The sequence below is a fragment of the Aphelocoma coerulescens genome, chromosome 1A (assembly GCF_041296385.1).
Source record: "Aphelocoma coerulescens isolate FSJ_1873_10779 chromosome 1A, UR_Acoe_1.0, whole genome shotgun sequence".
Classification (NCBI taxonomy): domain Eukaryota; kingdom Metazoa; phylum Chordata; class Aves; order Passeriformes; family Corvidae; genus Aphelocoma; species Aphelocoma coerulescens.
In genome coordinates, this window is record NC_091014.1 from 14,289,778 (window position 1) to 14,303,302 (window position 13,525).

At 42.1% G+C, this 13,525-nt stretch overlaps 1 protein-coding gene across 1 annotated transcript in view; it reads left to right on the top strand.

The window, feature by feature from the left end:
• LHFPL3 (LHFPL tetraspan subfamily member 3) overlaps positions 1 to 11,400 on the top strand; it is a 242,074-nt gene extending 230,674 nt beyond the window's left edge. The window contains exon 3 of the mRNA XM_068994510.1: positions 8,762 to 11,400. Within this exon, the coding sequence (XP_068850611.1) occupies positions 8,762 to 8,790 (29 nt within the window). The 3' untranslated portion in view covers positions 8,791 to 11,400. The remainder of the gene's footprint in view (positions 1 to 8,761) is intronic.
• The last annotated feature ends 2,125 nt before the right edge of the window (positions 11,401 to 13,525 follow it).

Below are 13,525 nucleotides of genomic sequence, written 5' to 3' on the forward strand. Positions count from 1 at the left end.
ATATACTGCTACTAAAGCTAGACATAAAATGTTATTAACAAAATAAAAAAGCATAGGATTGTACAATGCCAACCCAAACGTTTTCTGGCCGATATGCCCAGAACCTTGTAAAGGTACCTCACTGACATGGCTGGATCCTCAGAGGAGCTCCCAGAAAACAAGTACATCAAAGTTTGTAACAGTTTTTAAATACAGACAATGCAGACCTTTCTGAGCAGTCTGATCACGCAGCTTGAAGGCTGGAGAAACAAACAAAAATACCTACAGATCCTCTGGGTTCCAGGGGAGAAACTGAAAAACAGCTACAGCAAATGGGCAGAATATAAAGAAGGTGAAACATTTTCTCATTTAACAGTTAAAAAACAGGAAGAGTTTAGGAATCACTCTTCAGAGACTCCTATTTAGTGACAGCAATTTATTTGACCATCTGGGCAAAGAAAGACTGCAGCAAACCACATGGAGGAAATAAAAATAGATGAACAACAAGTGACTGATTTTGCTTGACTCGAGCCTACAACTCTGCAGAGCAGGAAGCTACTTCATGTGAAAGACATTATTGATGAAGGCATTTCAGCCTCTTGCCAGTCCTTCCAACAACATACTAGATCTCCCATGCCAGCAAACCTGTCCTGAGACGTGACTCCCATCCCAAACTTGACAGAAACACCACCAAGTACAAAAGACAAATTGATGAGCCTTCTGGAATGGGACCACCAGAGGAAGGAGCATTTCTGTGATGTTCCACAGTAAAAGAAAACTCTTTAGGAGAAAGAATAGGAAGCTTTTTGCTGTGTTTGTTCATTATGATAAAAATCTTCCTTTTCTTAACAGAAGCAAATATTGAAATAGAGGAAAAGGCAGCCCACTGTTCAGCAGTATCTGATCACAGCGTCTCAGTGTGCCAGTTCTCACCTTGGGCAGACACACAGCCTCTGCCGTGTCCAGGGAACACTTGCTGTGTGTGACAGTAGCAGAGGGATGGTGATGCCTGCCCAGGAGGCACAGCCATGAGCACCAACCTGCCCAGATGAGGAACCCAAAAGCTGTTGGTAGTGAGGCATGGCTAGCAGAGCCATCACCCAAGGGAGCCCTGTTTCCACCAGCCCAGACTGGTGCCAGCAGATGACAGGGATGACAGCAACAACTTGATCCATCCTTGGATAACTCTCTCTTCCTTCTGCCTGTCACTCTCCTCCTGTCTTTCTCACCAATAAATACACATATGTTGTATTCTTAGAGCTGCATTCAAACCAGAGGAAAGCCACGTGAGCCAGGGACTAGGAAGGGTGGCAGGGAAGCTTGAAGCCTGCCCATATTCAAAGTTTTAGAGCCTGTCACTGCCACCTGGCTATATTTAGGAGTAGCTGAAGGAGGGTCTTTCAGAGATAAGAAAACTGCCAGGCTCTAAAGAGGTGCCTTCTTTAAGCTGCTGTAAGCCCATTTCAGAAGATTTGCACTCAAAATTCACCTGCTCCTCCAGGCACGATCTCAGTGACAAGAGAGCTAAGCTGACTGCTGTATGTAGCTTGGCTCATGCCTTCCCATCAGGCTGGCCCACTCCTTGCATCCCTGCCTAGTCAATCCTTAAGCTGTTTAGCTGATCTTACTGAGCCTTCCTGAGCTGTAGTTGGAATCTCAGACCCAGCTCCTGCAAAGCCGTTTGCTCTCTGGGAAGGCAGTCCTGGAGCACGGTGGCACACCCCAAAAGGACTAAAAATACCCATCCTCAAGCTGTGCTCAGACAAGGTCTCTGATAGCTTGTTACAAACAACAAATCCAAAGCTGCCTAATAATTTGATATTTCAGGTTGGAGATCTTCCATGCATGGGCAACAGCTTCTCTCTTCTTGTGTCTATGAATGCAGTTAATCACTTTGTGCTGGGTAATTATAACTCCAGGATTCACACACCTCACTTTGTCTATCTCAGATTTAGGCCTCCTGTCTCATCTGGGTCTCAGTCCCACAGGAGCCAACAGCACTCATCCATCCTGGGAGCCATCCTAATAAATGAGTCTCCCCAGGAGGGCCCTAAACCTCTCCAAGGACTTCCTAGTCCCTCACATCCGATATCTGACTGTAAGAGAGCTGATGTTATGTGAGATGCATCTCCAGGCCTAACCTCCATCTTCTCTCTCTCCTCCCAAAAAATCTTCTCACCTTTCTCAAAGCTTCTGTCTGGAAGAAAACAGGAACATGAAGTCAAGACCACAAATTGTTAGTCTGCCCTAACCCACTCTGGGCTCCAGACTTAATTTCCAAATACATGTCTCCTTTCATATCTTGGCACAAGGTGTTCAGACTTCATTGCTGAATGCCTTTGTTTTTTGGATCAATTTTTCTTGACAACCACTTTTAGTCCTGGAGACTTTTGCTTATTGTTGTAATAGCTTAAAAAAACTTGTTTGGAGAAAACAATGCTGAAAATAATGTATCCCTGCCATGTCACTCTTCCTCTTTATTGTGAGGGTGGTGAGGCCCTGGAACAGGCTGCCCAGAGATGCCTTGTCCCTGGAAGTGTTCAAGGCCAGGTTGGATGGACTTTGAGCAGTCTGGTCAACTGGAAGGTGCCCCTGCCCATGGCAAGTGGGTTGGAACGAGATGACCTTTCAGGTCCCTTCCAACCCAAACCATTCAATGATTTCATTATTCTCCCACCACAGCACACTGCCTGCAACCAACCAGCCTCTGAACTGACAACCATTTCATCCTGCCATGTTTCAGTCATTACATACAACAGAAAAAGGGGGGGAAAATCCAATGTAAAATTAAATTGGATTTTAAAACTACAGGAATTGGCCAGAGTCTTTCAGGAAGGGCAAGACAGTCACTGAGTGCATTAAGAGTTCAAGGAGTGTAGCTTTAGGTCTGACGGTGTACTGGGTTTTTTCTTGTGAATGACAGCATGTAAGTTGACAGCAAAGTTCTGTCCAGCTGTGTGTTGTACACCGATGCTGGAAACCTGGCCAAATTTATTTGACTGGATCCTTCAACATTTTTCTGTTTCTTCTCTGAAAACTCTGTCTAATAAAACAGTGTTCTGTCTGTTCAGCCCATCATCACCCCTGTGGCCCTGAAAACATCTGTCATGGATGGAAGCAACTGCACTTGTAAGAGAGCAGTAACAATATACAAGAGAGAAGCAACAATATACTTTATTGATATAAAACAGTGATTTAACAAAGTTAAATGGTAAATGCAACAATGGTTTAACAAGATTCAATGGCAAGATTGTTTATTTACTACATAGAGGACAAGGTCAGACAAAACTGCCAGAGAGACCCTGTCGTTGAGGCATGAGGTTCAGAAAGAAACCCCTTGCATTCTAAATCCCTTCTCAAAGAGAAGTGTAGGTGTGGCTGAATCCAGTCCTAGTCCCAGACTTGTTCAGTGGTTTATGTCTGAAAGATTATATTTGCACAATCAATCCTTTATATCACTTAGCTAAGATTTCGAAGTTTAGCATGCTATTAACCACTTATCAAGGTTCTGTTGCAGTGAGGAATCTCTGAACTTCGAGAAGTAACCTGGAGAGGTCACCCTCCTGAAGGGGACATCCTGGCATGCCACCCACCATTCCAGAAAGCCCTTGGCTACCCTGCTGCCCCCCACCCCCAAAGTCCAGAGAAAGCTGGGTGCAGCCATCAGAGCCCCACTGGTAGTTAGGGCTGAAGCAGCAGAGGGGAGCACCCAGCCACAGCATCCTCTTGCAGGCTAGAAATGTGCTTGTGCAGCCATGAACTGAGACTTCTAACAGCAAAACCACCTGAGCCACATGTTTAGAAAATTCCTGAATGCTCCTGAAACCATTTCCTACAGTCCTAGAAACACTTCCCACAAGCCAAGCCCAGGAGTTCAGCTGCTGTCACTAACAGGGTGAGCAAGATACCACCCAGCATATTGAATAAATGCCACTGTTCCACTCAGCTCTGATTTCACAGGGCTTGCATACTGAGTTGGTAAAAACCTTGTCAGTTTTTATGTGATTCAATTCTATTTTATTGCAAGGAAGTGCTGCAGCAGAAGAGCAAGCTCACACACCTTCTGCTCAGATGAGCTTCTCCTCTAATGCCATATGGACAAAACCGTCACACAATTTCAATCCCAAAATTTTGTAAAAGTTTTAGTAACTCTTGAAGGTTTACTGTGCATTCTCTTTAACCCCTGCCCTCTCAGGTAGTCTTTGATAGCTGTGAGTGATGGCAGAGCAGGCAGTTGCCAGATCCTGCCTGCTGGTTTGCCAGGAGGAGGAGGAGGAAACGCCTTGGGCAGCTCTGGTGTGGACAGGTCATTTATCACATTTTGTTGAGAAGATGCTGAAAGTGAAACACTGAAAGAGAGCTGCTAGCAAAACAGTTGGGGAATTTCTGTCCATTCTTCTTTCCATCTCCACAGAGCAGCCTTGTACCCTCCTCACTGTGTCTCAACTGCAGTGCAGGAGTAGGCAGCGGAGCACTTATTCTCCTCCTGGCCATACAGCTGTTTCCAGGATGATCTGTGGACAGCTTCTCCAAAACACATGCTAGAGTTTCAGCTTGGATCATCAGGATTCTTGGACAGGACCTGAGATGGTGCCTGGCTGTTTACTGAGAGCACAATTTGCCCAGGGTCACTCTCCAGGTGATGGATAAGCACCCCACCACGAGGCCAGGGCAAAGGATGCTCAGGTGGGATGCTCAAGAGGGAGAAAGTACCCACAGCAGGTAGGGAAATGGGAATGCACATAAATCCTCTCTATTATCACATGAAAAACAAAATAATTCTCTCAGGCCACTCCAATTGGATGTTTTATGTGTTTTAAAGAGACTCTTATTATCAAGGAAATAAGATGATGGGGTCATTGGCTGCTCTGTGCATCTGAGCGTCTATCTGCCTTTCATGCCTTTTAATTATACACACCTGGATATTGTCCAGGCCATGAATACATGTTGCTGTTTGAATTTTGGGCTACAGTGGCTACAAGTGGAGTTTTAACACATGTGGCATTCCACCACCCCTGATGTAAGCAACAAAACCATCTATCTGTGGTTATGAGGAGTTGACCCAGATCAATGGGTCCAAAAAGGGCAAGAGAACTGGTGAAGGGCCCAGAGCACAAGTCCTGTGAGGAGCAGCTGAGGGAGCTGGGGGTGTTTAGCCTGGGGAAAAGGGGGATCAGGGGAGACCTTATCATGCTCTATAACTCCAAGAAAGGAGATTGTAGTCAGGTGCAGGTTGGTCTCATCTCCCAAGTAACAAGTGACAGGATGAGAGGAAATGGCCTTGAGTTGCACCAGGGGAGGTTTAGATTGGATATTAGGAAAAACTTCTTCACCAAAGGAGTTGTCAGGCACTGGAACACACTGCCCAGGGAAGTCTTGGATTCACTGTCCCTGGAGGTGTTCAAAAGGTGTGTGGGTGTGGCACGTGGGGTTATGGTTTGGCAGTGAACATGGTAGTGCTACATTAACATTAACGGTTCTAATTGATGATCTTAGGGGTCTTTTCCAACCTTAATGATTCTGTGGTTCTATAAGCAGAAAGGTCAGAATTCCAAGCACCTCATTAAAACTGAACTTGTCCAATTTTTTTTGGCCTACAGCCCAGGCAGCAGTGTTATCCAGGGTGCCTCAGCATGTCTACTTTCTATTGCAGGGCTTCATCATCAATGTTTCTCTCATCCTTCATCTCCCTCCATACATTAAACACAGTGCCAGCATTCAGCAGAGATGATGTTGCTGTTTAGGCTGGAAGAATTCTGTGGAGGTACTGGGAGGAGATCTCTGGTGCTTCATTAACCCATGGCCTTCTGCCAGCTGATGTGGTTTCCTATCAGTACCAATTTTGGTGTGACCATGAATGCCAGCTGCTCTTTAGCACAGCAGTTGTGTGTCTTTGGAGTCAGCAATAAAAGGTTAACACTTGGAAAGGTGTTATTTTCTAGATGCCAGTCAAATACATGGCAAAGAAGACCATTTAAATATGTCTAGTGACAATTAGGGGTGTAAAGTCTTAAGGTTGTCTGAGATAATACATACCCAGACCTAGAAGGTCTGCCTTTCTCTCTATATTTACTATTCATTTTGCTGACTTTACAGTAACAGCATGGAAGGAACCATCTGAAATTCAGTATGTCTTTTATACCTTGTCTGGAAGCAACCTGGAAATCTCCCTATGATTCATCTTTACCACAAACAAACCTCAGTGTCCTCTTTCTGAAATGCACATGAACACTAAAATGCTGTAAATCCCTCCAGGCTGACTGTACCCCAGCTCTGCAGTCAACAGAAGTGATTGCCCTAATTGAATGTGTCAATTATAAGTAGTAACTCTGTTGTGGTGAGGTCAGCCTAACAGAAAGCCTTTAAAGACTTTAAATAGGGAACTTAAACAGCAGAGCTCCTGGGTGGTTGGGTAATACAGCTTCCACGAAGACTGCTTTCATTAACTGATTTCTAGGCAACAGCACTGTAAGTAGCTCTAAGAAAACAAACTTCAAGGAGTCAAAAGCCTATAGTGTGATACAAAACAGACTGAAGGATGTTGCATGTGAATGACTTACTTATGTCTTGTAACTAGGCACCTCTGGCATTTATTAAATTTCACTTTCATGTGTATAACACCTGTGTGCAAAATTTGTCCAAAAAATTAATAAAGGTCTTAGTATGTTACTGCTGAAACACCGAGTGCTGCTGGAAATCCAATAAGCAATGTTAAGCATTTGAATAAAACAGGTACATGAAATTGTGATTAAAAATAATTCAAAGAAAAGGCTCATTCAGTTCTATTAAGCTTTGATTGTTCCTAGGAGTATCAGGACACATGCTCCTCACCACGCAACATTATCTTTCTCCAGATTTCAGTTTCACCAAATATAGATTGTTTAAGAGGCTCACAAACCCCCTTATCTCACTTCACAAATAAACAGATTAGAGTCTCAGGCACGTTTTCATTCACTTTATTTAGTAGTGTTGTTTACCTACATTACTGATTACCATATTAATAACATTAGTAACCACATTTATAAAATACACCAAAATTCCAGACTCAGACCATTTTTAATAGATGTTATTTATCACAAGTATGTCCATTTCTCATCCATACTTTATCCTTCATTTTTGTTTTAAAGGGTGAAAGAAGGCTCGTGGAGATATCAATGGCAAGTTTTCTTTTGCAATTGGAAAGTACCAATCCATTACATACTCACATCATAAAAATGTTTCTACTACAAGATTATATTTCATATTAATATTTTAACACAAGCAAAACTGACCCATTTTTCTTTTTCAGTGCCCTCCCTAGTCCACCTTATGCTTCTTGCATACTTATTTGCTACTTTCTAGTCTTGGCAACATCAATTAAAAGTGTCTTGTAAAATAAATCTGGACTGTAGATACATGCTCAGCAAGTCAGAAATTTTCCTCCAAAATAAAATTTGCTTGAAAAATTTCAGTTTATTGTAAGTTGATGGGGAAGCAGGCATCCAAGGTCCATGGCAGAAGGGTTTGCCACCACCAGGCTCACTTGTTCATTTACCACCATCCCAAGCTCTGGGGTCTGGGTATCCTGCCCTGGGGCACCACACTTTCTGGCTCTGTGGGTGAATTAGCTGCAGGCCAAGGTGACCACAAGAGTCAAGGGGTGTAGGAAATTTGAGGGAATGGGAAAAGGTGACTACTCTATGTAATATGGGGGGAGGAAATGAAATATTTCAGTCTCCTTACAGTAACATTTTTAAGTGTTTCTAGTTCTGAAATTCTTTGTTTCCTTTCATTTCACAATGAAATTCATTCTTTTTCTTTTGTTGCCACAAAAATAGTGATTTCCCCCTAGTTCTGCATTCCAGCAGTCTCCTGCAGAGGCCCCTGTGTTATGGTAAAGGAAGTGGGGTTGTGATGACAGTGGCTGTCCTCTCTCCCAGGTGTGGCCTTGTAGGACCCCCTGAGCAGTGACCCTTTCACAGGAGGCAGTGGGGAGGCTGCCTGATAAACAACTTCATGGCTTGGTCTCAGGGGTCTGGGAGAGTTTAGCTAATGGTGAATTGGCAGAGTCCATTTGGTGCAAGAACCTTCTGTTCACTGCCAAATGCTGGGGCACCCAGGTTTTCACCTTTGCAAATAGATTTCCTCACTGAGCCCCTGTTCCAGTGGCTGCCCCCTGCAGCACCAGCTCGGGGGCTGTCACCTCCAGCGAGGAGGGGGAGCCTTTGTCCCCCTGCTCCCAGTGCCAGCGCAGCCCCTGTCCCCTCGCCCCGTATGCAACTCTGCTTAAGTACATGGAAACTGGGCAGTGAGAATTAGTTTTTAAGGGAGAGTTTGATTTGAAAACACCTCCACACCTCTATCCTCATTTGAAATTTAACACAAGGTATTATTTTATCATGTTTGCAAATGTGGATTGTGTCCTCAGGGGAGGGAAAGAAGTTATTGATATGGAACAGAAATGTCAGGATTTTAATACAATTAATGGTATCCATCTAGTAAATGGGATTCATGCCCCATATGCATTGTATCTTCATTTCCATATTGCTCAAACTTTAAATGAAATAATATCATTATTTTGACTTCCTTTGTCAATTAGCTGATGAACAATTATTTTTGAGAATTTCAGATTACAAATCCTATCTGCAGATTAAATTTTTCACTTTTTGTGATAAATGGAGTTGCATATAATGAAGTGCATTAGAATATTGGTCAGAGGCTTGAGCTTGAGCTACGCACAGCGTGAACATCTTTCTGTTTGCTGGCAGTAAACCAGCTTCTCTCTTTTCTCTGTTTTGCACAGTCCTACTAAGCCAATCCTCACTAGAATGAGCACAAAACAAATGAATAACAGCTTTTGTACATCAACATTAAAATGGGAAGAAGCTTGGGAAAGGGCCTTCAACAGAGAAGAATGCTGACAAGTGCAAAAATGCCTGATGGATAAGCATCACCTTCTAAACATAGATCAGCCAGACATGGAAGTGATTTCAGAAGAGAAATGCAATCATGGATTACACACCAGCTCATTAGAAACTGTTGCAGAATACAGCATCCAGAAGACATGCATGAAAAGTCACATTTGGGGAATAAATTAAAAGGGGTGTAGTTGTTGCTAGATAAACATATGTAATATATATGCGTTGAAGAGGTTTGTAAATGTCATTTTTTTTATTCGGACGGAAAGCAAAAAGCTTTAAAACCTTTCACAGTAGAGAGGCAGTTAGCTTCAGACTATTCCTATCCCAGTAGCCGAGAAGCTGTTAGGACATCTCTCTTAAATTAGCATTTATAGACTCTGAATGTTTCCATCACCTAGTGAAAAAAGCATAACTTTTACTGCTACATTGCTGCACTTCATTTTCTTCACTGTATAATAAGTTGACTAAAACTGTAAAGCTTCTCAATTTTTACTGCATATGTGTTCCAATTAATATGTCTGTAACAAACTTAAGACTCAAAAATTATTTCTGACCTATATTCTAGTTCTATGAAGCATATATACTATAAGGTATGTCTGACTGAATATCATAATGCTATAATTTCCCAAGATGCATAGAATTGTTTGTATTTGAAGTGACAAAATAAAAGCCCTTGATTTCTTTTTTAATAGGAGAAAGTAATTTACCCCTTAAATGTAACACACGGCTGCTCACTTCAAGGGCATTCCTTTTCCCTGTTCTTCCATGCAACTGCTGAGTAACACTCTCTGGCCCATGCCAATCAGATAAAATGAGACCTTCTGGCCTTAAGTTTAAGCTCAATACAACTCAATAAACCCTTGAGTTTAAACTCAATACAAAAAATAAGAGATTAGTAGGCAAATACATATTGCAAATAGCCATGTGAGGGCTGGATGCAAATAGCCCTGGGGTGCTGGTGGGGAAGTGATTCCCTCCTCAGGTCCCAAAGGGCACTCTCAGTTCCAGAAGCCACTGAGAAGTAAAAGAGGAGTAGGCACAGAGTATGAAGAAAGAGCTCTTAGTGAAAGGCCTGGATGCCAAGCACCAGGCACAGAGCAACAGAGGGAGGCAGGGACCCCCTCTCTGCTCCTCTCTAACACTCCCACCAAAGCACACGTCTGTCCTGGCTCAGGAGTGGCCATCAGCACGTTGCTCCCTACATGTCTCTAGGTTCTCCTGTGTATCACAGATGAATCCAGCCCAAAATGAGCACTGCGATGCTGGTTTCTTCAGGGCTTTTTAAGCCTGTTGCTTTGTTCTTTGGCTTTCAGGGGAAATGGCTAAAATAATAATCAATTGCTAGTGTTGATCCCAAATAATGCAAAATGCTGAAGACATGAGGTAAACATGAGTTAAAACTGCTTTTTAACTATTGACTCTACAACACAAATTATTTCAGAATTTAGTGCATGAATCTCAAAAAATTTATTTTACTTTTGAATGAAAAATTATCTTTAAGCAAACTGCCAATAAACAAATACAGGGAATTAGACAACTTTTCTATCTAACTACCAAGGTACCACTGTGGCACTGCTTGTCTTAGAGACTGAATACTGATGTGGATGTCAGCCAAGTAAATTGATTTGTGAATCTGGGCAGCATTTAAAAAAAAATAAACAACACATTTTTTAATCCAAAACTGCTCTTGTAACTGTATGTAGGAAATTCTCCTGACTTCTAACAGACCAGCACTAGCTGATCAAAAACCCCACCCAAATCAGTCAACCACCATAAACATTTTCCCAGTACCTGCTATTGACCCGAAAGGGATGGAAGGTAAAAATCAAGTAGTTCACACATGAAGCAGCATAAACTTATTTAAGGGCCCACTTCAGGCAGGTTTTTAAATCTGTGGTCCAACCAGTGTCAGCTGGAAAGTGCACATCCTCAGGGGCCAGATGCAGTCAGGAGTCCCTGTTAAGTGGTGTCTCAGTGAAGCCCATCCTCATTCTCTGCTTTTGTTGGCTCACAACCACACTCGCACCTTAAAGCTTGTGAAAGGGTTTGTTACCTGGATGTGCTCTCGTATCACCATCTTCATTTGCTCCTTGAATTTACCTCTATCCCACATTATTGCAGTCATGGCACTTTTGCTGTGACAGAAATTGCCAAAACAGGGTTTCTCTGTATTATTTTGTTTAGCATCATGGTGATGGTGTAATGTAAAAGCCCTTTCTAAATACAGAAACAAAAAGTTTCATCACAAGACATCACAACCCTGTCAGGGCAGCTCAGTGAATATGAACCATTTGTACACAGTCAGAAGGAGAGATGTACCAGGATGTACATCATTAAATGTTGACTCTGTAAGAATATTATGTTTTATCTTTTTAAATGTTACCACTTTCCCATCCCACTCCATTGTAACTTGTCAATTCTAATTTCTTTTTAAGTCAACAAACTGTAAAGAAAACTGTTGAAATACCTGATTTTCTGTAAAAAGTAATAACAACAATAATTTTTGTTACTTCAAAGTATGCTTGGTATTAAAGTACCTAATAAAGATCAACAATGACTTTTGTAGCATACTAAAATAAAGTGTGATAGTGCTTTTCTCCAGCTCATCTGTGGTAAGGGCTGCTGTTGTTGGGATTATGGCTCTCCTACACACAAGTCTGGACACCTCCTTCATGTCTGTACCTACAGAGATCCCTCAGGTATGTAAAGGCCAAGTAAAATCTGATCCCTTAACAAGGGCAGGGATTTGTATGCATGGGTCGAATTCCTAGTATAAGAACCTTGTTGGTAAATATCTCTCCACCCTCTGGTACCTGGCTACTTATCTATAAATGGGCAAAAATATAAAGTTCCTGATTACTCTATTTGGTATAAAACTTGGTTTACAGTAAGAGAAAGAAGAGTGTAAATTGTTTATAAGTTAATTATGGTTTCTAGGATGCTGAAGTCCTGTTCCTTTTTAGAAGCAGTGCATTTCAGTTAATTCTAAATAGATTGGAAATCCCAAACAAGTGATTTCGATGACAGTAAAGCTCATAAGTTGATCACCTGCTAATTTCACTACATGAAGGTATACCAGAGCCATCAGGGACTGCCACATCATTGCAGAGTTTGCACCAACAGGAGGTAAGTACTTCCTTGTCAAAGAGATGCTGGGTTTGCCTCCATGCTGCTGATGCAGCAGTATTTGGAGATGATCTAGAAATTATTGTGACTGGGGTCTAATTATGCCCAAACTCCCCGGCTCTGACACATTTCGATCAGCGTAACTGATCAGCTTCCCTCACACCATCCATCTTTCCCTGTTCTAGGGAGGAAAATGTAATGCTGGCCCCAGCAGCTTTCTGTCTGTTTTCACTCTGCTAGTCTGATGTCCTTCAAACATTTAAAAGTTTTAGTAGTTTCAGCTGATTCTCTGAGGATTTGAAATGGAATAAGATCTAGATAGTTTAAAATAAATAAAAAACTCACCCCAGATTTGTCCTGACTAGTTCACACATTGAAAAGCCAGCCATATGCTGAATAGGTTCTGAGGTAGTGCCAGAAAGCAACACTTTTTTCCCCCATGTGCTAAAGTCAAGAGGTTTATACATTTCTCCTTCCCAAGGAGCTCTGTGCAGAAGGGAATGGCTTTGCCTGTTGTTGGAGTAGCTAGCAGTACCTGCACACATTAGCCATGCTTGCAGCCATTCCTCCTTGGTCTGTGATCCTCATTGGCTTACATTGATAATTTGAGAAGAGACTTGCACAGAAGGCCCAGAATTCTGCAGAAGGTAGAATACGTAGTTTAAAAATCCATCCTCTTCCCTTTGGATCAAGTAACGTTTGTGTCATGGTGCTGAAAGCACAAAGCCAAGGCTCGCAGTGATCAGATACTGCCGTGATGCTTTCTATTACCCATCTGTCTCTCTTAAATTTTTGCTTAGTGTTACTTTATGCTGCCTTCTGAAATGTCTTTTGCATTTTAAAAAGTAAAGTGATATATCCTTCCTTTCTTCCAGATAGTCTCATAACCCCACGGGGAGCAGTTACACAGCTTTTCCACTACACACTTTTCCACAAAGTCACGAGAGAAGTATTGCCTCTGCAAGAGACAAATCTCCAGGGAAAAAGTATAAGCAGACACATCATGCTCATCAACTCCCAAGAGGAGATGTGGCCTCTAATTGCCTACAAGACACTACAAAGCTCTTCTCCTTTTGAAAAAGCTCCAAAAGTTGCTGCAGAGCACTTCCTGAGATCACCAGTGTGAGACCAGCCTCCAAGTTTGAACATCAGCTCAGTCACCTGGGAAAACAGCCTGGGAGTGAAGATGCTCCAAAATGTTTGGAGCTCAGGCTGAATTTACCTCCACAAACCAGTTTTAAATAAGGATAACAATATGGATTATGACTCCATAGTGCAAATTATGACTCCAAGTGCAAACTAGCTTTATAGTAGCCTAATATAGCTGTTAGGATTATTAATAAGCAAAATTATATATTAATAATTTCTTAGGGGAAAATATTAAATAAAGATTGTCAAAATCCTATATGCTAGAAGTCTCTTTGATATGATTACCACATATTTTAAAAAGCATTTCCACAGTTTAACACCAGAAGATGATCTAGATCATCAGCTACATTACCAGTTACACAGACTCAGGA